At 42.3% G+C, this 25,383-nt stretch overlaps 1 protein-coding gene across 1 annotated transcript in view; it reads left to right on the forward strand.

The window, feature by feature from the left end:
- Positions 1 to 25,383, forward strand: part of CNTNAP2 (contactin associated protein 2) — a 2,292,243-nt gene that overhangs the window by 1,964,516 nt on the left and 302,344 nt on the right. Inside the window, exon 16 of the mRNA XM_019031540.4 lies at positions 21,732 to 21,902. Coding sequence (XP_018887085.3) covers positions 21,732 to 21,902 — 171 coding nt within the window. The remainder of the gene's footprint in view (positions 1 to 21,731; positions 21,903 to 25,383) is intronic.

Below are 25,383 nucleotides of genomic sequence, written 5' to 3' on the forward strand. Positions count from 1 at the left end.
AATATTAAAGTACCCCCATTTGTGTTGATACATGAAATCATAGAGATTTCATGTATCATAGAGATTAATCACATAGAGATTAATTTAGACCATAAAAACATTTCAATTTTCAGGAATCCCTTATTAAAATAATTTTTGAAAAAACAGGGGTGAATATTCATGAAGCCACCACGTCATAAAGGTTTGGTTGATGAATAGTGAGAGTAGGGGTGGATAGAGGTAAAGCAGGAGACACATTGGCAAGGTCAGGGCTGCAAGAGACAGGAGAGCATCGAAACAAAACCCCACCTTCCCACACTCCTAAAGACTGTCCAGTGAGCAATTTTCCCATTTATACAAGAGCCTGGTCTATGAAGGCAAATAAAATGGAAGGATTTACCCTCACTGGGCATTGAAGCACAAACCTTACCCAAGGCCCTGTCCCGAGCAAAAGAGCTTCCCTACTGGGAAAGATCAAGATCTTAATATCCCTTAATATAACTCAAATAATCATTAGCCAACCTGAGAGAAGAGGACAGGCTCTGAGTCTGATGAGAAGGGTTGGAAGGGTCTGGCTAGTGCCTGACCTTCCTATAATATAAAGCTACTTGGAGATATTGGAGCTAGTGAATGCCTTCTCCCAGCCAAATCCATGCTCCGGGAATGGGCACAGAGTTGCAAACTAAAGATCAATTGTTCATCGTGGTACATGTCTTTGTGAGGTATTATGGGACAAACTTCAATTCATATGGGAAAACCGAACCCTTCCCACGTGGTCCGTGAAAACCCAGTTGCACATTTTCAGACAACTTCTTTATGAGTACAGGGCATTAGGAAGTTGAACCAGCCCGGCCAATTTAGAACAACTGGTCTCTTTAACATGAGCATTCCCCATCAGTGCTACCAAACTCCTTTCCATGTGTCCCATGCAACCAGAAAATGTGGTGTTTAAATTCAGCTCAGTGTAATTTGTAAAAAAAAAAAAAAACCATAAAAAAAATAAAAAAATTAACAAATAGTTTGACAAGATAAATCAGGGACTTTGGAATAAAGAGTTAGTAATATGTTGAGTAGTTTGTCACATGATATCATTTTTAAGCTACTCTTTTTTGGGGGGGCGGGGCACGGAGTCTTGCTCTGTCGCCCAGGCTGGAGTGCAGTGGCGCGATCTTGGCTCACTGCAAGCTCTGCCTCCCGGGTTCACACCATTCTCCTGCCTCAGCCTCCTGAGTAGCTGGAAGCTACTCTTTCTAAATAACTTCAACAAATATTACTGATGTGATAACAAGGCTTGATTTCATCAAGCAGTAACTCTGTCTCCATGTGGATAGTGGCCTTTTGAAGCCCTCCTGGGCTGTTAGATTGCGTAACCCACAGCTCTCAAACTGGTGGAGACAAGGTGGTATGTTTGACTAATTCAATGACATTCGGTAAGCACCTACTATGTGCCCAGCAAGGTGTCAAAAACAGAGCAAAGAACAAAATAGGCAAAGTGATTGTATATATCACTTTTTATCCTAGGTCAGGATAAGCAAGCAGTACATAAATTTTTAAAACAGGTATTTTAGGTAGTGATACATGCTATAAAAATTACATGGATAGAGAATGACCAAAGATGACTAGATTGAATTTACCACTTCTTTGAGTAGGTGGCAGTGGTTCAAGGAGGTGACTGAGTTCTAAACGATGGGAAAAAGACAGCCCTGCAGTGGTATGTGGGAAGTGTTCTGGGCAGAAAACATGTTCTGAAGCTGGAACAAGCTTGGTACTTTAAGGAAAAGAGGCTGGGCACAGTGGCTCACGCCTGTAATCCCAGCACTTTGGGAGGCTGAGGAGGGCAGATCATGAGGTCAGGAGACCGAGACCATCCTGGCGAACATGGTGAAACCCCACCTCTACTAAAATACAAAAATTAGCTGAGTGTGGTGGCACACGCCTGTAGTCCCAGCTACTTGGGAGGCTGAGGCAGGAGAATCACTTGAATCCAGGAGGCAGAGGTTGCTTTGAGCCAAGATCACGCCACTGCACTCCAGCCTGGTGACAGAGCGAGACTCTGTCTCAGAAAAGAAAAAAAAAAAAAAAGCATGCTTGTGTGACTGGAGCCTAATAAGCAAGGGAGAGAATAGAATTGGATGATTTCAGAAGCAGAGACAAAATATAAGGAGGTCCTAGCTGGGCACAGTGGTGTGCATCATAGTTCCAGCAACTCAGGAGGCTGAGCAAGGAGGATCACTTGAGCCCAGGAGTTTGAGTCCAGCCTAGATAAGATAGACCCCATCTCTTTAAAAAAATTTTTTAAATTTTCATTAAAATAAATATAAGGTCTTTACATGCTATGTATTCCATGAAGTCCAGAGCTATGAATGCCATAGAGTACGTTCTCAGTAAACATATGAGACAAAATATGGCTGAGGGTGACCTTAGATCAGGCTTTCTGAATCTTACAGAAAAATCTTCTTTTGAATCTCTTTTAGCTGAACTTTGAAGAGAAGGATAAAGTAGCATCTGTTTCAGGTGCCAGGGAAGCCCAGAATAAAAGGCTCAGGATGACACAGCCGCATCAACATCCAGTGTTTATTGGCCATCTGTCCCCTAGGAATGTCTTAAGAGCTCATGCTCTGTTTACGAGAACAGCCGGGGACAGTGAGAGGAAGGAAGAAATTGCTTTATAAAAAAGAGTAGCTGCATTCTTTTGTGTGTGGAAAGAGCACTATTGTGGAAGCAACGAAACCCAGGTGTGTAAAAATAGAACCGAGTGTTCACATTAAACTTTCCGTGCCTCAGTTTCCCCACATGAAAAGTGTAGATAATAACAGCACTTGAGTGAGAATTAATTGAGATAAAACCTGTGTTGAAATACTGCTTAGAACATGGGAAGGGTTTGAGCTACTATTTATTAATAATGCCATTATCATAGATTTTAGCTACATTTATTAATAACTCCATGAGTTTAGAATGTTAATGGAATAAGGATTGGAGAAGAAAAATTTGCTATGGCCAGTGAGAATTCCTTGCAAGAAAAAAGCATTACAATCGTGTGTGTGTGTGTGTGTGTGTGTGTGTGTGTGCGTGTGCGTGTTGGATATGGGCAGTTGTAGTGTGGAACACCTCAGCAGCACCCAGGCCTCACTTGTGGATGGTACAACCTCAGGAAACTTACTCTTCCTCAGTATAAATGAGAAGGTCCCCTTTTCCCCCAATGGCTGCAGTGTTGGTCTAGGATGAGGTCTTCTCTACCCTCATCTGCGTAGTTCCAGGATGGACTTTCTCCTCAAAATCACAGTCCAATAAACAAAAGTAATGAAAAGGGTCTAACTTCCATTTGTATCTCATGAGGAGCATCAAAAACCAGTTAGTTCCTAGCATAGCACACAGCACTCTTGAATTCTTTCAGCCATTCCCAGGGCCCTCGCTTCTCTACCCTGCCCCTCCCATCCCTGTCAGGTCCTGAGCTCCTCCTTGCTCCTCCCTCCTTTTTTTTTTTTGTTTTTTTTTTTTGTTTTTTTTTTTTTTTTTAGACGGAGTCTCACTCTGTCGCCCAGACTTGAGTGCAATGTCACAGTCTTGGGTCACTGCAACCTCTGCCTCCCGGGTTCAAGCAATTCTCTGCCTCAGCCTTCTGAATAGCTGGGATTACAGACATATGCCACCATGCCTGGCTAATTTTTGTATTTTTAGTAGAGACGGGGTTTCACCATCTTGGCCAGGCTGGTCTTGAACTCCTTCCCTCATGATCCACTCGCCTTAGCCTCCCAAAGTGCTGGGATTACAGGTTTGAGACACCGCGCCTGGCCACGCTCCTCCCTCTTTTGAAGACTTCTTGGACTCTTGTCTTTCCTTCTCCTTCCTCTTTCCTTTTCCTTTTGTTCTGTCTAAACTCCTACAGAACAAATAAATCAATGAACAAAACACGTAGGTCCTTCCCAGTGTGAATCCTTTCCATTACCATCCACAAAGGTGACCACCGTTAAAGCTGGGTGTGAAGGCTTCTAGATATTAGTCCTTTATTCTGAGCTTAAGCAAATACACACACACACAGATGCATGTATGCATATGCGTGTATGTGCATATTATATATGTGGGGTATATACACATATCTTTGTATCAGGCACATAAACAATGCACACATACTTAATAGGTTTGTGCAAAAAACTGCAATTACTTTTGCACCAACCTAATATTACTATAATAAAATGGAGCTGTGATATACATTTTATTCTGAAAATAGCTTGTCCCTTAACAACATACAATGGACAATTTACATAGATCGATTTTATGGTTTATGCCACATTGTGTCACATTTTTTGTCCAAATGAATGCATGTTTCTTCAAATACATACAGTAATAAATGTATACATTGTGGTTACTTCCATTTTTTGCTATTTGAAACTCTTTATAAACATGTATATACCCAAAGGATTATAAATCATGCTGCTATAAAGACACATGCACACGTATGTTTATAGCGGCACTATTCACAATAGCAAAGACTTGGAACCAACCTAAATGTCCAACAGCGATAGACTGGATTAAGAAAATGTGGCACATATACACCATGGAATACAATGCAGCCATAAAAAATGATGAGTTCATGTCCTTTGTAGGGACATGGATGAAACTGGAAACCATCATTCTCAGCAAACTATCGCAAGGACAAAAAACCAAACACCGCATGTTCTCACTCATAGGTGGGAATTGAACAATGAGAACACATGGACACAGGAAAGGGAACATCACACACAGGGGACTGTTGTGGGGTGGGGGGAGGGGGGAGGGATAGCATTAGGAGATATACCTAATGCTAAATGACGAGTTCATGGGTGCAGCACACCAACATGGCACATGTATACATATGTAACAAACCTGCACATTGTGCACATGTACTCTAAAACTTAAAGTATAATAATAATAAAATTAAAAAACAAATCACTCACACCATGGAAGCACAAAACTAAAAAGTTCAGCGTGCGCGCGCGCGCGCGCGCGCGTGTGTGTGTGTGTGTGTGTGTGTGTGTGTGTGGTGTTCTACTTGAGGTAGAAGGTAAAAGATTAAGGAGAAAGTCAAGTGGATTGAAATCTGCAATAAAGCGACCATTCTCCAGTACTAAATGCACTTGAAATTTATTCCCCTGCATCTGTAGGTAAATGTCCTTCTGTTCTTGAAACAATAAATCCCCATAAACTTCCCATAAAGTTTTGCAGAAGTGAAATGTGAGATTGGTTCCCTTGGAATCCATTCAGTGCTTTGTTTGTGCATCTTCCAATCTGAACTTTAGAGCCCTTGTTCTTTGTCCAGAGCCCCTAGACTGGGAAAAGGTCAGAATGCAACATGTTTCAAAGCTGCTGTGCTCTGGGTGGCTGTCAGACTGTTGGAGAGAATTGCTTTCAAAACCCAGAGTATGCCACCATCTACTCAGTTTCAGATAAGCGTAACCCACAGCACCATGCTATGGCAGGGGAAGCTATAATCTTTGCTTTTTGTTATCATTTAAATTTACTTTTAAAAATATTAAGATTCTCAAACAGCCAGATTCTGAACATGCAGTCTTCCCCATTGCTATCAATTATGTCTAAGGCAAAAGAAGAAGACCAAAACTTCTATTTTTTCTAACTTTTATTTTAGGTTCAGGGGTACAGGTGCAGGTTTGTTATATAGTTAAACTCATGTGACGGGGGGTTGTTGTACAGATTATTTTGTCACCCAGGTACTAAGCCTAATACCCAATAGTTATTTTTTCTGCTCCTCTCCCTCCTTCCAGCCTCCACCCTCAAGTAGGCCCCTGGGTCTGTTGTTTCCTTCTTTGTGTCCCTGTGTTCTCATCATTTAACTCCCACTTATAAGTGAGAACATGTGGTATTTGATTTTCTGTGTCAGTTTGCTGGGGATGATGGCCTCCAGCCCCATCCGTGTTCCCTCAAAAGACATGATCTCATTCTTTTTTATGGCTGCATAGTATTCCATGGTGTATATGTACCACATTTTCTTTATCCAGTCTGCTACTGATGGACATTTAGGTTGATTCCATGTCATTGCTGTTGTGAATAGTCCTGTGATGCACATTTGTGTGCTGGTGTCTTTATAATACAAAGATTTCTATGCCTTTGGATATATACCCAGTAATGGGATTGCTGGGTTGAATGCAAAACGTCAATTTTACAACTTGAAATATTGAAGCAGGAAATGTAAGTGAAATCCCAAATTGGCATGCCATACTAAATGTTATTGTAATAACTTATTTAATATTTGATTATCCAAACACGTACTTTTGTACCACATTCTGCTCAATACATGTGGAGGGAAGTGCCGCCATTTTGGATTGCAGCAGTACCTCTTCATGCAGTGAAAATCTTTTATGTTGTGGCCCAGCCAGACCCTCAGTGCAGTTTGCATATAACTTTGGGGCCTGTAGTGCTGTGGTAACCATTGTTGAACCCCAAATATCCGAGAGAGGTCTCAGTCAATTTAGGAAGTTTATTTTGCCAAAGTTAAGGTTGCGGGCCCATGACACAGCCTCAGGAGGTCCTGATGACATGTGCCCAAGGTGGTCGGGGCATAGCTTGGTTTTATACATTTTAGGGAGACATGAGACATCAATCAACATATGTAAGATATACATTGGTTCTGTCCAGAAAGGCAGGACAACTCGAAATGGGGAGGGGGCTTCCAGGTCATAGGTAGGTAAGAGACAAATGGTTGCATTCTTTTGAGTTTCTTGTTAGCCTTTCCAAAGGAGGCAAACAGGTATGCGTTTATCTCAGTGAGCAGAGGAGTGATTTTGAGTTGTGTCTGTCCTTTGTCCACAAGGATATTCCTTGTGAGGGAGGTATGTAGCTTTTTTTTTTTTTTTTATCTTAGTAGCTATCGTTTTTAGGAATACAGTGGGAGGCAGGTTTGCCCTAAGCAGTACCCAGCTTGACTTTTCCCTTTGGCTTAGTAATTTTGGGGGTCTCCTTTCACATCATCCACGCAGCAGCAACTTCTGGTGAACACACTGTTCGTTATTCCAGGCACCACTTATGCAGTCTGTCTTTCCCTGATACAAATTCTCAGATTTCTTTGAAATTAGAACTGTTCTAAATCTGCATACTGGATATTACTTCATTCACATTATATTTATTTTAATTATGTAACACAAAGTTGTAAAACTTCTGTTAATCTTAATATAGACTCATACATGTCCTGTGTCATCAATATGAATTCCATTTTCAATCCTCACCTCAGGATGATCACAAGCTAAGCACAGTGTGTCTAAGCTCCACTGCTTCACACTAACAAACAGCAACAAAGGCCACCAGTTGCAAAACAGAATTGTTCTTGCTCTCAAATGTGTTCTTTTTATCCTTAAAATCAGAGCATTCATTTTCGTTTTGATGCACTATTTATTTTTATATCAGAAATTATTTTCACTTAGCAGTTGAATGGAGTTTGTTTGTTTCTTTCAATAGTATTTCCTTCTTCTTGAGGATATATGAATTCTAAGGAAACTGCAGCACATTTTGTAAAAATCCAAACCAATTATCTCACCCCTGCCTACAAAGAAGTCTTTGTTATTTTTCTATTGTTATTAAAATATATAGGCAAGATTTTTTGGCCTTTATAGTTCTTTGGCATTTCAAAATGCTTCTGTATGATGTTATTGCTTTAAATCATCACAAACCCTGTGAAGAAAGAATTATTTTTCTAATTTACAAATAAAGAAACTGAGGTCTTAAAAGACTGAATTCATTTCCTCGTCTCTCTTTCTTTGCACTATGGGTTATTTTGATGCTTTACTGATCCTGCTCTCCCCTGAGACATGTGGACTCTGTTACTGTTTTCAGCAGGAAAATCACAGTTCTATTAATAGGACATGTGAATCTTTTTATTTCCTGTAATGAAAAGAGCACAAAAAGGAAACTTTGATTTGTGTAACGTAATTGTATGGATCATATCAACCCATTACCCTGGGTATAGAGCAGTTTCCCAGTTTCACATCCGTCATTCTGCTGAAAAGGGGGGCTTTTTTCCACATTTTACTCACCTAATGGATTTGATATAAAACCTGTTTTTCTATGGATGTGAGGCTCTGGAGGTTTTGTAGTCTATCAACGCATTACAGCACTCCTGCTCTGCACAGTGGTGGAGTGTAGCTAAATGCAGCTCAGTCTTTTTACAGCTCGGCTATGACCATCCTTCATTACAACAGGGCAGACGATAAAATGGAAACTTAATGCTATTAGATCATGAATTCCAATTATATGAAGAGAGATGGAGGTGAGAGAAATTAGATACCAAAAGGAGATACAATAAAGACAGAAGTGACGTTCACAGGGCTGGCAGTTCTCAGAACCATTGTCACCCATCATTGTCGGTACCACCTGAGGACCCGGTGAAGATGACTAGCGTATCAGATATCTGAGAAGGGAAATGCTGAGTGTGTCCAAACATCCAAATAAATAATGCCAAACCTAGAAAAGCTTCTTCCCATATGGGTTAAATAACTTCAATTCTGAAACTGTCAAAAGTAGGCTTTGCAGATGGTCATGTCAAGCAATGATAATAACTGGTAGTGGAATTCCCATGGTTCAAATTTATTTAAAAAACACACTTTTGTCATTTATTCAAGAAACACATATTGAATACCTGTGTGTCAGGCTAGATATTACTGTTAGAAATATATAGAAAGCACAATCTCTGCTCTCTGAAATTTGCAGCCTAGCAGAGGAGAGGAACACATGAAAGTAATTATAATAACAAGTTAGATGCAATGATAGATACAAGATATCCTAGGAGGACAGGGAAATAGTACCATGCCCAGTCCGGGGATACGTCAGAAAGACTGTCTGGAGGAGGTGGCATCTGAACTGAGTCTTAAAGAATGAGTAGAAATCAAGTCCAATGTGGTATATGAACTGAGAGGGTGAAGGGGAGGATGTTGTAGAAAAAGACAATCCAAAAAGAGGAAACAGTGCAAATAAAGCTGGAATCCACACACACCATTGTCATGGTGGGAACAATGGTAGCTGCATGTTGCTGAAATATACATTCTGAGGCTAGGAGTAGAAAGAGATAAGGCTGGCAAAGCAGGCCTATGCTTACTATGCCATGTCACCAAGCTTGCAATACTGTATATTCTGCAAGCTATTTGGAACCATTGGGATTTGATGCATGAGAGTGAAATGGTCGGTTTTGCATTTTATTTTTTTATTTTTTATTTATTTTTTTATTTTTTTGTGATGGAGTCTTGCTCTGTTGCCCAGGCTGGAGTGCAATGGCACACTCTTGGCTCACCACAACCTCCGCCTCCCAGGTTCAAGTGATTCTCCTGCCTCATCTCCCAAGTAGCTGGGACTACAGGCACCTGCCACGACACTCAGCTAATTTTTGTATTTTTAGTAGAGACGGGGTTTCACCGTGTTGGCCAGGCTGGTCTTGAACTTCTGACCCCAGGTGATCCACCCACCTCGGCCTCCCAAAGTGCTGGGATTACAGGCATGTGCCACCATGCCCGGCCTTGTTTCGCATTTTAGATGGATTTCTCTGTTGGCTTTATCAAGGATGAATTTGAGATGAGCAGCACCAGGAACAGAACCAAGTTAGGAGGCTGCTGCCACATCCAGGCAAGAGACAATGCAGAGCCAAGGCAGCCGAAGGAATGGAGAGGAGGAGACACAGCACAGACTGTTTAGAAGGTGTGGCTATCAGGCCTTGGGGATTGACTGGATGCTAAGGAAGGGCTCCCAGGTTCCTGCCTTGAATGGCAGAGTGGGAAAAGCTCTACCTTCGGAGATGGAGAATACTGCGGATATAGTTAATTTGGAAGAAAAATGCTTGCTTTCAGATATTTAGAGTTAGATCTCTACTATGAATTTAAGGCTAAAATAGGCATTTCTTACTGGACAGCTTTACCTTGATGATTTATACTGAAGATCTAACTTATGCATAAATTTGGGAATCGTTAACATATGATTAGTACTTGAAATCATGAAATGGGTGAAAATTACTCAGGAAAAGAAAGAAAAGCATAAATATTCATCCCTGGGACACAGGGACATTTTGAAGTTGTCATTCCCCAGAGTCACCCCCACCCCCATGGCACTTCAGTGTACTGCACACTTTGAGATATATATATATACATATTTTTTTTTCCTAATAAATAGAGACGATGTCTCACTATGTCGCCCAGGCTGGTCTCAGACTCCTGGGCTCAAGCAATCCACCGGCTTCAGCCTCCCAAAGTGCTGGGATTATAGACCTGAGCCACTATGGCCAGCCTGATAGTCTACCCCTTAACCTACAGGAAGCAGACATCAATTTGTTTTACAACCTCTACATGCAAAAAATACTACATAGTCTTATTTTTACTAAATCAAACCTTTGTTTTTTGCTAAATCTTCTTCCCCTCTTTGCCAGGGTGTAAAAGATTCAGTCTTGTTATTCCCCGCTTTCTGGAATCAATCACATAGCAACCTTTAGGGCTTACCCAGGACAGAAATTGGAGTGAGGACAGGAAGGCCAGAAGTTCCCATGACACACCTAGCTATTCACGTCTCCGCTTCTAGTTATTAACTTTGAGCCCCGGTAGACCTAGGATTACTCAGGCATAAATAATCGCCCCCCAAATGAAAAGTGGGAAATTGTAGAGCCCTAATGTGGAGAGCCTGAAGAGCTTCATAAAAAATCTTAGACTTGTTCCCACCCTCCAAACATGTGAAACACACAACTGTTTCAAACATTTTAAATGTACCGAAATTACCTCATAAGTACCCTTTATATTTAAATGCACTAATAATGGGATTGACATGTGAGAATTTCCATGACTAGGAACAAGCCAGTTTTACCACAAGCCCCAGAACCTGGCTATAGGTCAGCTCACAGCAGTGCAGGAAGCACCTCAAGTGATGACCTTCAGGCTTTCACCAGCATATTCTTTTTCTCTGTGGGACCCCATCCCCATTCTAGGCCAAAGGACCCGAATCACAGAGACACACAGGGTGAAATATTTCTGTTGTTGACTCCTCCTGCAAACTTGTCCTCTGATCATTTTGGGTTGCAGCCGTGAAACAGGCTTGCTGGACGGGAAGAAATGCTGCAGAGAGAGTGGCTGACTCAAACCCATGGACAGCATTTTATTAATAACTTGCAGCCCTTCATTCTAAGTGAAGCTTGCCCAATAAAATGAGGCCTAGAGCTGAACAAAGCTCCTCTTACCTAACCTGAATGTACAAAAAAGGTTTAATTAAGGAAGTAATTTTTTTTCCTCCCGTAAGGAAATCTTGACAAATAGACTTGAATTTGCATGCAAATGAAGCCATCTGGTTGATTGTTGTCCACAGTCCCCAGCTCACAGGAAACAATAGAAGGCCCTTTGCATAACTCAAAGAATCTGCAAATCTCTAACATTTGGGTCACTAATAATTTTCAGAGTAATTAGTCTCTTCAGAGCTGCTATTTACATTGGAAGGTGTTTGCCATTTACAGCAGAAGCTACAGATATTCTTCTAGGTGCAGCCCCAGTGTGAGCCATTTGGTGACCTGAGGAAATCACTCAATCTGGGAGGGGAATGACAAGACCATTGGCCACTGGAGCCAGCCTGGCAGCGACACTCCTCACCAAACTGCAGCCCAGAGTGCCTTCACGCAGTCTTCTCCATGCGAGCCAAACACAGACTCTTCTAGCCACCATCTCTTCCCCCTTCCTAATTCCCCATCTCCCCTCTGGGGAGGGAGGAGACAGGGCAGGGGCAGGCACACCAGGCAGGGCCTCTACTTCTCATCACCTGTCTCTGCTACTCTGCAGTTATCTCCCATAAACATTTGTTCAAATGCAATCATGTCCATTGCTTGGGTAACTCTACCTTCTTAGTTGTCAGGTCCCTCCTCCTTTCATCAGATTTTTACTTAATGGCTACTCTACAAAGCGTAACACAGGGCTGGTGCTCAAGGATGATAGCTCTGATTCATGTGTCCTGAATGGAATTATCAAAAAATTAAAAAAAAAAAAATCAGTGGAGATGAAGAAATAGGGAGTACAGAGTTTTGGAAGCTAGTGAGGGAACAGAGGAAGGAAAGGGATGACGAGGACAAAAGGGCAGACGTGGGTGAGGTCGAGAGGAGTAAGCCAGCTGAGGAAGTGGCCGCTGCAGGCTCAGCGGTCAATCCTGGGGTTTGCTGCTCCCCGTGGATGGAACTGGAGGACATAATGCTCCGTGAAATAAGCCAGGCACCGAAAACAAATACTGCAAGCTCTCATGCATGAGTGGAATCTAAAACAAACAGACTCAGAGAAGCAGAGAGGAGGATGGTGGGTACAGAGGCTGGAAGGTGCAGGGAATGGGGAGATGGTCAAAGAGTGCAGTTAGCAGGAACATGCTTGGTTGGTTAAGTTGTACTGCACAGCTTGGTGAATGTAGTTAGTAATAGAATATGTATATTTCACAGTTGCTAAGGATGAATTTCAAATGTTCTTACCCCCCAAAATGTTAAGTATTGGAGGTGATGGATATGTTAAGTACCTTGATTTAATTATTTCACTTCATATTCATAAATCATAACATCACTTTGTACCCCATGAATTTATACAATTATACATTGTCAATTTATGATTTCTAAAAAAGCATTAGTACCTGTGGTAAATCAGGCTCAGGGGAAAAGCCTCAGGGTTTGTCGTCTTACTGTTCACACATTGAAGGAAAAGAGGCTCCTCTTCCATCCTTCCCCATTCCTTGGCCAAGCCCTTGCACAGGCTGACTGTAAGTGAAATTAAAGAATATCAGTGTAGTAGTAAGTAATCACATTTATTGATCTTTGGTTTTGTGCCTAGCACTCTGCTAAGTGTATTTCATGGGTTATCTCCTGAGATTCTTACCATACCCTATAAAAGAGGTTCCACTGTTATTCTCTTCCTGGACCAAATAGGGTCGAGCTGCTTATTCTCACCACCCAATAACGAGATGCAGATGAACTGGGAAAGAAGAGAGGTGTTTTGTTTTGTTTTGTTTTGTTTTGTTTTGTTTTGTTTTGTTTTGTTTGAGATGGAGTTTCGCTCTTGTTGCCCAGGCTGGAGTACAATGGTGCGATCTCGGCTCACCGCAACCTCCGCTTCCCAGGTTCAAGTGATTCTCCTGCCTCAGCCTCCCAAGTAGCTGGGATTACAGGCATGCACCATCATGCCTGGCTAATTTTGTATTTTCAGTAGAGACAGGGTTTCTCCATGTTGGTCAGGCTGGTTTCAAACTCCCGACCTCAGGTGATCTGCCCGCCTTGGCCTCCCAAAGTGCTGGGATTACAGGCGTGAGCTTTTATTTCTGTAACTGGGTACAGGGAGAACACCTGGAAATTATCGCCAGATCAACTCAAACTTACAAAGTTTTCCAGAGCTTACATACCTTGTAAGCTATATGTCTATGAGTAAGTGTGCATTTATCTAAAGACATAAGTGACTCACTTCTTTTGATTTATAACTAAGATCTGAGTCCTGAAGACCTTCCTCTGGAGCCTCAGTAAATTTACTTAATCTAAATGGGTTCAGATGCTGGACTAATGACCCTTGTCTCCTGCTAAATCACGGAGGTTTGGGGACTTCCTTCAGACCCCCATTAAACTTGTTTGTGGAGGCCTGGGGAGTTTCTTCAGACCCCCAATAAAACTTGTTTAATCCTAAACAGGTCCTGTTAAGAATTCCTTCATTATCTTGCCATGTTTCAAGGTCCAGAAAAGGCCTAGGCAAACTCTCGGTGGGCTTTTGTTACATCCTAACCTTTGTATAAGGGCACTGCTTCTTTCAGCTTTTAATATTTAACTTAACCATTCAGTCAGTGCTGAAACAGTTGTTATGGAGGCCTGCATTAGTAAGACCTGGTCTGCCACAATTCCATTGTACACATGAGGATTTAGGAAGGCCAAATGATCTGCCTCACATTGCCCGGTAGGTGGAGATGGTAGAGCCAGAATGGGAACCTGGAGGTCGGCTTCCTCAGCCTGCACACGGAAACAGTGCAGGGAAGCTTCACCAAGTGACAGCCCAGAGCAGCCCAGGGACTCACTTCCTGTCATCACTCCCACCCCCCACCACCTCATCCTGGTAGTACCACCCCCACCAATGCTTCTAGGGCTCTTGCTGGACCCACAGGTGGACTGTGACTTCAGTCTGTTACCTCCTTCTCTTCATTCTCCATGAAAGAACTTCAGCACATCACAAGTTCAGTTACTTCACTACTGGCAGTAAAAGAAAATCTGTAAGTCCAGGCTGTTGACAGGCAAGTGGGAAGCAAGCTGTGGAGCTCCAAGAGGCCCAGGAACTGGAGGCAGGCAAGGGCCGGGCTCAGAGCCAGAGGAATGGCGGAACATCTATGTGAGGGTCAGTCACACCCCAGCTCCCTGCTATGACCCTGCCAGTGACTGTCCTACTCTACCCATGCAGGAAGTGGGGGTTCACACTCCAGACACCAGGCACCAAAAAATGGGGGTAAAGCTCCTTAATGAAAACAGAGGAAATGGACTTCATAAGGTTGACCCCTCTCCTTAGCCTTCTTCCTGTCAGCTTCCCAAGCACTGAGCAACAGACATATACTCCTCATGAGGAAAGTAGCGGATTCTTCTCTCAAGATATTGAACATTCAGTGACCAAAACAAGTCACAGATACTGACATTCGGAGTCCCTTCAATGGGACAGGGGACTCTCCATGTGATAATGAAGCCCAGTCATCAAATCCACGACCATCCCAGACACACACACTCCAGATTGAAGTCAGCTGTCTAGTACTTGACTGTTCGGTATAAACAGACAGGTGAGAGTCACCAACTATGTAGGATAATGTCAGAGATGTCATAAAAGAAGGTACCTCCGAACTCACAATCCAGGGTAGGGGTGGGTGGCAGGAGGTCTGGGAAGAAACAGAGGCAACAGAGAAAGCAGAAGAAAACTTTTGATAATTAAATTAATATTCTCAGAGAGACAAGAGAAGATATTGAGATATTGCCTCCAAAAAAATTAGAATGGGGTGCTATGAGAAAGGGGACTATCAGAGAACGAGAAATAATACTTGGAAATTTAAAATATGATAGCTGAAATTAAAACACAACGACAGTATTGAACATAAAGCTGAGGAAATTTCCAAAGAAGTAGAACACAAAGGAAAAAGATCAAAATTTGGAACAAAATTAGAAAAAAAAAAAATCTAAAATAAATAGGTGTTTGAGAAAAGGGATCAGAGAAATTATTAAAGTCTCAGACCTCATATGGGAGAAAAATCTATATCAAGGCAATCATGAAGTTCCAATTAAAAGAGTTAAAGAAAAGATCCTGAAAGTTTCCAGAAAGGAAAAAAATGTAGGTTGCATATAAGGCTTCGTAAACAGAAAGCAGTTGCTTTCCCAGTAGCAGCCCTGACAGCCTGACAATTTTCTTTCTGGAGTTTCTCAATTAACTGCGAAAGTAGAATAATGACTCATCAGAGGAACATGGGTTTAGGAAGTTAACCTCGAGTATCTCTTTTCTCAAGGAGCTACCTGAGAATGTGTTTCAGGAAAATGAGAGTGTAGACCTAGGAAGTGGATGTCATGAGATCCTGAAACTTGGGGATGTAATACCAAAGTGTGGCAAAAGGAAGTCCCTGCACTAATGGCAGAGGGAGGTCCCAGGACAAGGGCTGTGCAGTAACCCTGAGAAGACCCCGTCCAGGTGGGAACAGAGGAAAGAGAGCCATAGAAGATGCCTCCAGGGGACAAAAATGTGACTGCAGATGGCCTGATGTGTGCAATGTTGGAAAATGTTCGAGAAGAGTTTTACTGCTGTGTTAGAGAATCTGGAGAGAATTCATGGCAGATACATAGAAAAATAAGCAAATGAAAAAAATAATTATTGATTTTAAAGAAACTAAATACAAGAAAATACAATTGCAACAAACAAAAATATAAGAAAATACAATTACATACAACAAAATGCAAGAAAATACAATTTAAAGAAAATACAAGTAGATTTTACTGTTTGGCTTTTAAATAATATTACATAGTCCTAAAATATGAATACTGTGCTAAATTTTATTATTATTATTATTATTATTATTATTATTATTATTATAGTGTCTTACTGTTGCCCAGGTGGAAATGCAGTGACATGATCACAATTCACTGCAACCTCGAACTCCTGAGCACAAGGGATCCTCCTGCTTCAGCCACCCAAGTAGCTAGAACTACACCATTATACACAGCTATTTTTTTTTTCAGAGACACGATCTCACTGTGTTGCCCAGGCTGGTCTTGAACTCCTGGCCTCAAGCAATCCTCCCACTTCAGCCTCCCCAGTCACTGCAATTACAGGTGTGAGGCACCATGCCAAGCTTGAATTTCAATATGACCAAAAATCTGTGATTTAGCTATTTGGGGAGAATATAGAGAAAGGCGCTAGGGAAGCAGGCTTATAAAAGTGCTAAATTCTCATCTTATATTCAGGAAAATCAGTAGAGAATATCTAAAAGGTATAAATCAATAAGTAGCTCCAGAGGTTTTTTTTAAAAAAAAAATACAGCTGTTTAATTGAAAGAGTTAAAAGGGTGAGAAGGTGTCTCTAAGGAATTGGGAGGGGCGGGCAGCAGGGAACTGCTTTTTGCTTTAGTCCTAGCACCACTAGACGTTTATAACTATGTACATGTAATACTTTGTTAGAAACAAAAATTAGGTTTAAAATGAAATGCTGTCCATCAGAAAATGTGCTCAGAAAAGTTTGAAGTTGGAATCCTATACTATCTTAATCTGTTCTTGCACTGCTGTAAAAAAAATACCTGAGACTGGGTAATTTATAAAGAAAAGAGGTTTAATTGGTTCACAGTTCCCGCAGGCTGTACAGGAAGCATGATGCTGGCATCTGCTCTGCTTCTGGGGAGGCCTCAGGAAACTTACAATCATGGCAGAAGGCAAAGGGGATGTACACATACCCCGTGGTTGGAGCAGGAGCAAGAGAGAGAAGGGAAGGTGCTGCACACTTTAAACAACCACATCTCATAAGCACTCACTCACTATCACAAAGACAGCACCAAGGGCAATGGTGCTAAACCATTCATGAGAAACTGCCCCCAGGATCCAATCACCTCCCACCAGGCCCCACAACATTGGGGGTTACAATTAGACATGAGATTTGGGTGGGAACACAGATTTAACCATATCCAATACCAAATAATCACTGGTCGGATTCAAGTAAGTGGCTGCTATGAAATTTGTGTGAAGATATGATAGTGCATTTTCTATTGATGCTTAATTGGGGTTTAAAATGATGTGATGATGGAGACCAGCAAGCCTGCTTTGCAGGCTCAGCCCCCCTCTCCTGCACTAGCTAGAGGTGCCTCCCTGGTTCCTCTTGCCACACGTGATGAGCCCTGGCCTTGCCTAACATGTAGTTACAAAGCTTCTCATGTGATTGACTCACTTCCAAGCTTGCAGAGCCTTCAGTGTCATCTCGATCATTCTGTAAAGCTTTTGACTCCAGCCCCGGGCTGGGTCTCCAGTCCCTCTCTACCTGCCTCATTATTCTGTTACTGTTGACTGACCCTTCCAGTCTCAGACACTAATTTCTGTTCTGTTTCACATCTTTCACATCTTCCCTCTCAGTTTCCAGCCTTGCCTCCTCCACTTATCCGTGCTGGCCTGGTCCCTGCCACCTCCTTTGGCACTGTCTTTGTCATATAGTGAATCTCTTATTCCCAGCTTGGCATTCTCACCCATTGTCACTTTACCTCCATAGCACTGACCTTGGTAGCAAGTACAAATTGCAGTGATTTCAATAACCTTAAGGTTATGATACCATCAGTCGTGCAAATGCATGGTATTGTTCAATGAAGTCTATACGGAGTTATAGAAATAAAGCCATGGATAAGGAGAATTATGGTGTGCTAGTGGAAGCAGTATCCAGTTATCAGTAGGTGCTAAAGCAGCATTAGCTTTTATTTATATTTATTTAGCATCTTTAACACCCAGGTTACCAAAAAGAACATTCTGTCTCATGAGGACTTTGTAAAAGGAGTGAAAATGGATATAAATGAGAGGGGCAATGAGTTACTTATGTATTGATTGAATAATTGTTTATGAGTGCTGACTATATTCTGAGGCTGAAGATTACTGAGAGGAAATGTTTTCATGCCGGCTTTCATGGAGTCTATGATCAGTTGGGAGCAGTATCAACAAACAATAATAACTCTTTGCATCCAGAAGCACTATCAGCACTGGAAAAGGCACGCACATAATCTTGTTATAATAAAAATTCCCAGAGATTGGGCAACAGATTCCTCAGAACAGGACTCAGAGATGGTTACCATGGGCTGGAGCAGAAGCATCCATGATTTATTATTTGTACCCCACTCACTGAAAGCCTGTAAGTCCACATCCCATTAAGCATGTTTACTTACAAATCCCATCCATGTGCCACTGCATTTATATAGTGTACATTATAAAGTATAACTAAAATAGATATTAAAGGATAACATTTTTAAAATAAGTAAAAGCAGAAGTTCTAACATCATCTGCCTGAGCCCCAGTGATCACCCTTGGCACCTCCTGAGCCGCACTCCTACTTTGATACCATCAGTCTAATCCAGAGTGGAGTCCTCCCTGTTGCTTCTGAAGAATCTGGATTTAATAAGCTCATCCAGAGATTTGAGATAACTCACAACTGACAACTCCAAGGGCATCATGTGATATTCCAGATGTTTCCAGGATAGTGGGAAAAACCATTTGTACAAGGCATGACTTCCCCATGAATGAGTCTATTCAAGAGATCAAATTAGATTGAAGTTGCTTAGTGAGCATAGAATTAGAATAAATGGAATTGTGGTCTATAGAGATATTTCATCACACTTGAATAACTGATGGAACTACTTTTCTCCTCTCTGCGGATATTTCTGTCTGAATAACCAGTGCTGGGCCTCAAATAAATACTGACATGCTTTACTTTTAGCTTTCCTTTTTCTAGAATCATTTTAGACAACTGCCCTTCTGTTAACACATCACCACCTCAGAAAATAAGAAGGTACTTGATTGGATTGAAATTTTAAAATGTTAATTGCATTCGTATCCTGGGGATACAGCCTAAAGAGACAGAATTGCTTTGCTTAAGGCTGAAGTCTGGCTGGGGACTTTGATCTCTGCAGGCTCTGGGGTCCTTAAAGGGCTCTCACCCAATTAGGATGAGCTGAATCCTTCTGGCCCTGGGCCTCATCTTTATTCCCTCCCAGCTTCAGGACTCTCTGATGAGCGAGAGCGTTGATTTAGGTTTTCTCACAGAGGTGCACCTGAACGCCTCTTGCTGTGTAGTAAGGCAGATGTTGAGGGGGGAGGAAGGCTTACCCTTGATAACTAGCAACTTGAGCTTTGCAAAGCGCCTTTCTGTTCCTGTAACCAGTAGCCTACACTACATCATACAATATTCTCCTCCCCAAGAAGAAAGCAACCTATTTGCCTATTTCCTCCTACTGAAATCTATGATTTTATACTTTGTTTAAAAAAAAAAAAATAGCAGCCGGGCATGGTGGCTCATGCCTGTAATCGCAGCACTTTGGGAGGCTGAGGCAGGTGGATCACCCGAGGTCGGGAGTTCGAGACCAGCCTGACCAATATGGTGAAACCCCGTCTCTACTAAAAATACAAAAATTAGCCTGGCATGGTGGTGTGTGCCTGTAATCCCAGCTACTCAGGAGGCTGAGACAGGAGAATCGCTTGAACCTGGGAGGCGGAGGTTGCAGTGAGCCTAGATCGCGCCACTGCACTCCATCCTGGGCCACAGAGCGAGACTCTGTCTTAAAAAAAAAAAAAAAAAAAAGAAGCTTAAGACTGCACTAAGATTAGGAACACATTAAGAGCAGTTTTTACCCTAATGAAGATATTTACAAACATATTTTGCACTAGTTCCCTGTTTATGTATTACCTGCGACAGAAATTAATAGGGATGCCATTGGCTGAGACAGCTTCAGAGCCCTAGATACCTAGGGAAGCAACCCAAATCCTCTTCAATGTGAATACTGAAACAAAACTAAGCTTATCAGCAATCAGAAACCACCACCTAACCTCTAACTAAAGACTTTCCATATTAACCAATCAAACGGTTTCTTTGTCTTGCGTCCACAAACACATTTCTCTCTCTCCAACCCCGCACCCCAGTAGACAACTTGAATTCTGGTGCTGCCCAATTCACGAATCACTGAATGTCCAAATAAACATGTTAAGATTTTAATATGCCTAAGTTTATCTTTTAACGTGCCTGGGGACTTATCTAGATGTTGCTATATTCTAGACATTTCTAAAAACAAAAACAAACAACAGCATTAATTAAATAAGACCATATTTTAATATTTCACAATTTAAAATTATGACTTAAGCATGGCAGAACCAACACAAAGTAACTTTTATTTGAAAATAGTAGCTCAATTTAATATTGCATATGTGTATAATTTGCATAAAAGGAAGGAAAAATATCATTTGTGTATGAATAGAAACTAATGGAGTGCACTTAGTTGATTCATTGTGCCTTTTGGAGAAAAGATATAGCAAATACTGTGTTTTTTAAGAAGCATACATTTGGAGTTTAGTATCAGAGCTCAAGGCTTTAGTAACTGCTTTAAATCACGCCCATATATTTTAGTCTTTAGCTGTGACAGTAAATGTACTCAGAAATGTGCACATTAAAAAGGAATTTCTCCCCTGAAGATGAAGTTGAGAGCCAACTCTTGATCCCATATTAAATTCTTGGTCCATCTGTCCTAATGGAATCTGAGTAACGCAGTTTGGTGTTTTTATTGCATCCTGCGAGCTGCTTTTCTCCTGGAAACACTGGCTGCTCTGTCAGGCAATGAGTGGGGAGAGGCAGCTGGTACAATCACATCTTCTCCAAGAGCTCAAGGACAGAGGCTGGCTGAGAGCCATTTGGTGGGCTCACTGCCTCATCCCCATACTATACAACAATCCCACAGGCCAGAGCCTCACCTGCAGTCCCCAGGAGGAAGTAGGAAGGGAAGAGAAGGCAACTCACCTCTGAGAGTTTGGCACAGGAGAGGTGAGGAAACTGCCCTAGCCTAGTCTGATCACTTCTGCCTCGTTCCCGGCTCCTCACCTCCTCCAGGCTCCGTCAGTTGTATTCCTGAAGCACCTGCACCAGGTGTCTGGGTGGCCGTTGACACAGGAGTGAGCACTGGCTCTTCCAAGGCAGAGGTGGATGAAAAGCAAGAGCAAAATATCAAAAACTTTGTTCTTACTTTGTCATCCTGAGGTTTGTCTCAGATGCTGCTTGCACCAGACCAAAGCTACCAGTACATATGCAGGAGTTCAAAACAGCCCTCACCCACCCACAGAGTAACCCCAGGGGCTTCTCCCAATTGTTATATCTATTGGCATTTACTTCTTAGAGTCCCATAGGACTCCTTGGTAGGAACCCCAACTATATCAGTCCGTATTGTTATATCATTATAAAATATTATTTATCATAAATATTATAAAATATTTTATTGTACAATTTATAGAAATTCTATATTAATATTTAATTTTATATAGATTGTATATATTAATACTTTAAATATCTTTATATGTAAATGAATATTATATAGACACACATATAACTTTTGGAAAGTCAAAAATATATTTGTGAGGATTTGGTCCAATGTTGTTCAACAGAATGAGAGAAAATAATGACTATTGCTAATGGTACTTATTAAACTCAAGCAATGGGTATCTGTTACATGACTAGGCTGATCAGGGTGTGAGTTAACCTGATTTTTTTGTTTTCTTCCCACAGGGAATTATTGGAATGCTGCCTCTTTCCCAAACCCATCCTCCTACCTGCACTTCTCTACTTTCCAAGGGGAAACTAGCGCTGACATTTCTTTCTACTTCAAAACGTTAACCCCCTGGGGAGTGTTTCTTGAAAATATGGGAAAGGAAGATTTCATCAAGCTGGAGCTGAAGTGTGAGTATAAGTTGCTTGTCAACTCATGGGGAGCTACTTTCATCACCTCAGGGTGGTCCGGGTCCTGATTGTGGAAGGCCTTTTGATTCAAACGTGGAAGGTTTTCTTTGTTCCAGGAGCAGGACTAGAGGTGGACACACAAGCCTGAGTTTGGGCTCCAACCTCAGTCCCTGTCCTTGGGATGCTCTCAGGGAAGCAGGCACATCCAGATTCTCAAGCAATTAGTCAAGAAGATGAGAGAGAACACACTGCCCTGAGAATGTGGGAGAGGAATGTTTATCTACAGCTTCACGTCTTGTGTGGCTGTTTTCCAAAGAGACAGGGTCAAAAATAGGTGAGGGGTGTGTGCATTGACCTGAGGAGCAGGGAGTGAGGAAAATCAGGTCAAGGTCGAGGAAAATCATGTCAAGGTCAAGGAAGACAGGAATGATAACTAGTGACATCCGTGTGAGTTCAGGAGGCCACGGAGACCACAGGACTGGGCAATTCCATGACACAGAGTCTTCAGGTTTCCTACAGAGGACCCACACCTGCCCACCCTCTACAAGTGAGTTCTGGATGTCATGTACTTAGCCAAAGATACAGAGACAATAAGAGGCAGAGCAAGAGAGGATGCTGCTTAGCTCAGCTCAGCTGGCCTTGGAGCAAACACCCTAAGGGGGCGCTCAGGCTTGGGGAGCTCCGTCAGTGGAAGGTGGGGGTTTGCTGCACAAGACTTGAGAAGGGCAATGCTTGCCCTACCTGGACCCTTTAAACATCAGGGCCCCAATTCAGCTTTAGGAAGTTACAATCCCCTGACTTCCAGGCCAGTTGATTATTTGCAAATGTTGAACTCCATTGGCTGTGAGAGTCAGGGAGACTCCATTGGCTGTGAGAGTCACGGAGGTCAACCACAAGGACGAGGCCAGGCTATGTCCCCTGTCCCTTTACAAAACCTCAGCCTTACACTCAGCATATCAAAAAGTCTCCCTTCCGGCCAGGCACGGTGGCTCACGCCTGTAATCCCACCACTTTGGGAGGCTGATTTGGGTGGGTCACGAGGTCGGGAGTTCGAGACCATCCTGGCTAACACAGTGAAACCCCATCTCTACTAAAAATACAAAAAAAAAAAAAAAAAAATTAGCCAGGTGTGGTGGCGGGGGCACCTGTAGTCCCAGCTACTTGGGAGGCTGAGGCAGGAGAATGGCGTAAGTAAACCCGGGAGGCGGAGCTTGCAGTGAGCCTAGATCGCACCACTGCACTCAAGCCTGGGTGACAGAGCGAGACTCCGTCTCAGAAAAAAAAGTCTCCCTTCCCCAAGTCTGTCCCCTTTAAATGAGTGCTTATGTTCCTGGGTCTGGTCTGAGAATGATCCCAAATCCATTTCCCATTTCCGCTGAAATGCTATTGGATTCACAGTAGCATTCTTGGGTTCAATTCCACACCATCAGGTAAATTGCTCAATCTCTTTGAATCCTAATTTTCTGATTTATAAAAAGGAAATGTTAATTTGTGGGATTGTGATGAGAATAGAATTTAAATACTCATAAAGCATTTATTTCGGTGTCTAGTAGTTATTGTAATTATCATCTTCTGAGGATGCCCATGGCAGATCTGTTCTGAGCCAGGTCTGATTGAAAGGGAGGCTAAGGCTATCCTGGTCCTAGAATTAAAATTAACTAATTAATTAAAAGCCCCCCTTTACTGAATTATGGATAAGAATAATTGAAAGGGGATTCTTGCTTCCCTCAGTTAAAATTAACTAACTGAATCAAACTATTTTCTGACTTCTACATAAGTTGGATCAAATTTTAGAAAGATTTTATGGACACAAAAGAAAATTGCCAGTTCTATATTTGAGTGGTTCTGTAAGTTTCTATAAAAGTGCTTGGATTCCCCCATCTTTATTCTATGTCCTCAAGTTTTGTAAAGCCACGCCTGGCTGAGAAGGAACACATACTAGATAGAGGGAGAGCAGGTGTTTCTACTCAGCCCTCGGGGTCAAAGAATTTCTCTAATTTCTTCTACTTTTTTCTTTTTTTTTGAGACAGGGTGTCACTCTGTCACCCAGGCCAGAGTGCAATGGTGCAATCATGGTTCACTGCAGCCTCGAATTCCCAGGCTCAGGTGATCCTCCCACCTCAGCCTCCCAAGTAGCTGGGACTACAGGTGTGTGGCACTGCACCTGGCTAATTTTTGTGGTTTTTGTCATTGCGGGGTCTCGCCATGTCGGCCGGGCTGGTCTCAAACCCCTGGGCTCAGGCAGTGTGCCTGCCTTGACCTCCCAAAGTGCTGGGATTATAGGCATGAGCCACTGCACCTAGCCACTAATTTCTAATTATGAAAAATCTTTAGAGCTGTCTTCAGAGTTTTCCAGGTCTTTCCACAGTATGAAAACCATGTGGCCCAGGTTGAATTACAGCCTCCTTTTGTCAAATACCTTTACTTTCACTGTATCCTTTACTCTGGGCGAAAACATGTGAAATGTTCAAGACCCAGGTTCGAGCCTCTAATCTTCCCTCAGAGCCCCCTGTATCTACTAATAACCAGAGAGGGTGGAAAGACGTTTTCACGATCCCCAAAATGTCACATATTAGATGCCCATCATTATATGTCATCTCCATCAGGGTTCAAAGGAGCCTCATGGAGAGGGAGGCAGACTTCTGTATTTAAGAAAAACTACAAAGCAAACCAAAAGTGGTGCTTTCATGAAGAACATGGAGAAAAAAATGGCCAAGATGGAGGCTTGTTGCTGTCGCTGTCTCATCAATCACACTTTTTCTTTAATTTTTTTAAATTTTTTTTGACGGTGTCTCGCTCTGTCGCCCAGGCTGGAGTGCAGTGGTGCGATCTCAGCTCACTGCAACCTCTGCCTCCCGGGTTCAAGCGATTCTCCTGCCTCAGCCTCCCGAGTAGCTGGGATTACAGGGGCCCGCCACCGTGCCTGGCTAATTTTTGTATTTTTAGTAGAGACGGGCTTTCACCATCTTGGCCAGGCTGGTCTCGAACTCCTGACCTCGTGATCCACCCACGTCGGCCTCCCAAAACCCTAGGATTACAGGCATGAGCCACCGCGCCTGGCCGCTGATCACACTTTTTCAGTCAGACACTTCGCCGTCAGGATTCCTGAGACATTGGGTAGAGAATTCTCTCAGGCCCACTTCCTTGTGTGAGGAATCACTCTGCAAACCTAATTGTTTTCACAACAGTGGCGGGCTACCAGAGGGGCCTCAGGAAACATTGATTCTGAAGTTAAACTCTTTAGAACTGTCTCTATGTTTTTCCCTTTTAGCTTGTTAGGCCTTCTGATCTCTTTCTGATAGGAATTCATATTTTGTTTCTCTAAGCGTGTCTCAAAGGAATTTGGTCACAGTTCATGACTACATATTGCTTTCCAGAATGACAGTTCTGTTAATTAATTACATTGTGCCCTTCTGTCAAGAGTGGAAGATTCTCGACTCAGAAAACAGTGAGTCAGTGTACAATAAGTTAATGAGATACC

Source organism: Gorilla gorilla, chromosome 6 (genome assembly GCF_029281585.2).
Source record: "Gorilla gorilla gorilla isolate KB3781 chromosome 6, NHGRI_mGorGor1-v2.1_pri, whole genome shotgun sequence".
Classification (NCBI taxonomy): domain Eukaryota; kingdom Metazoa; phylum Chordata; class Mammalia; order Primates; family Hominidae; genus Gorilla; species Gorilla gorilla.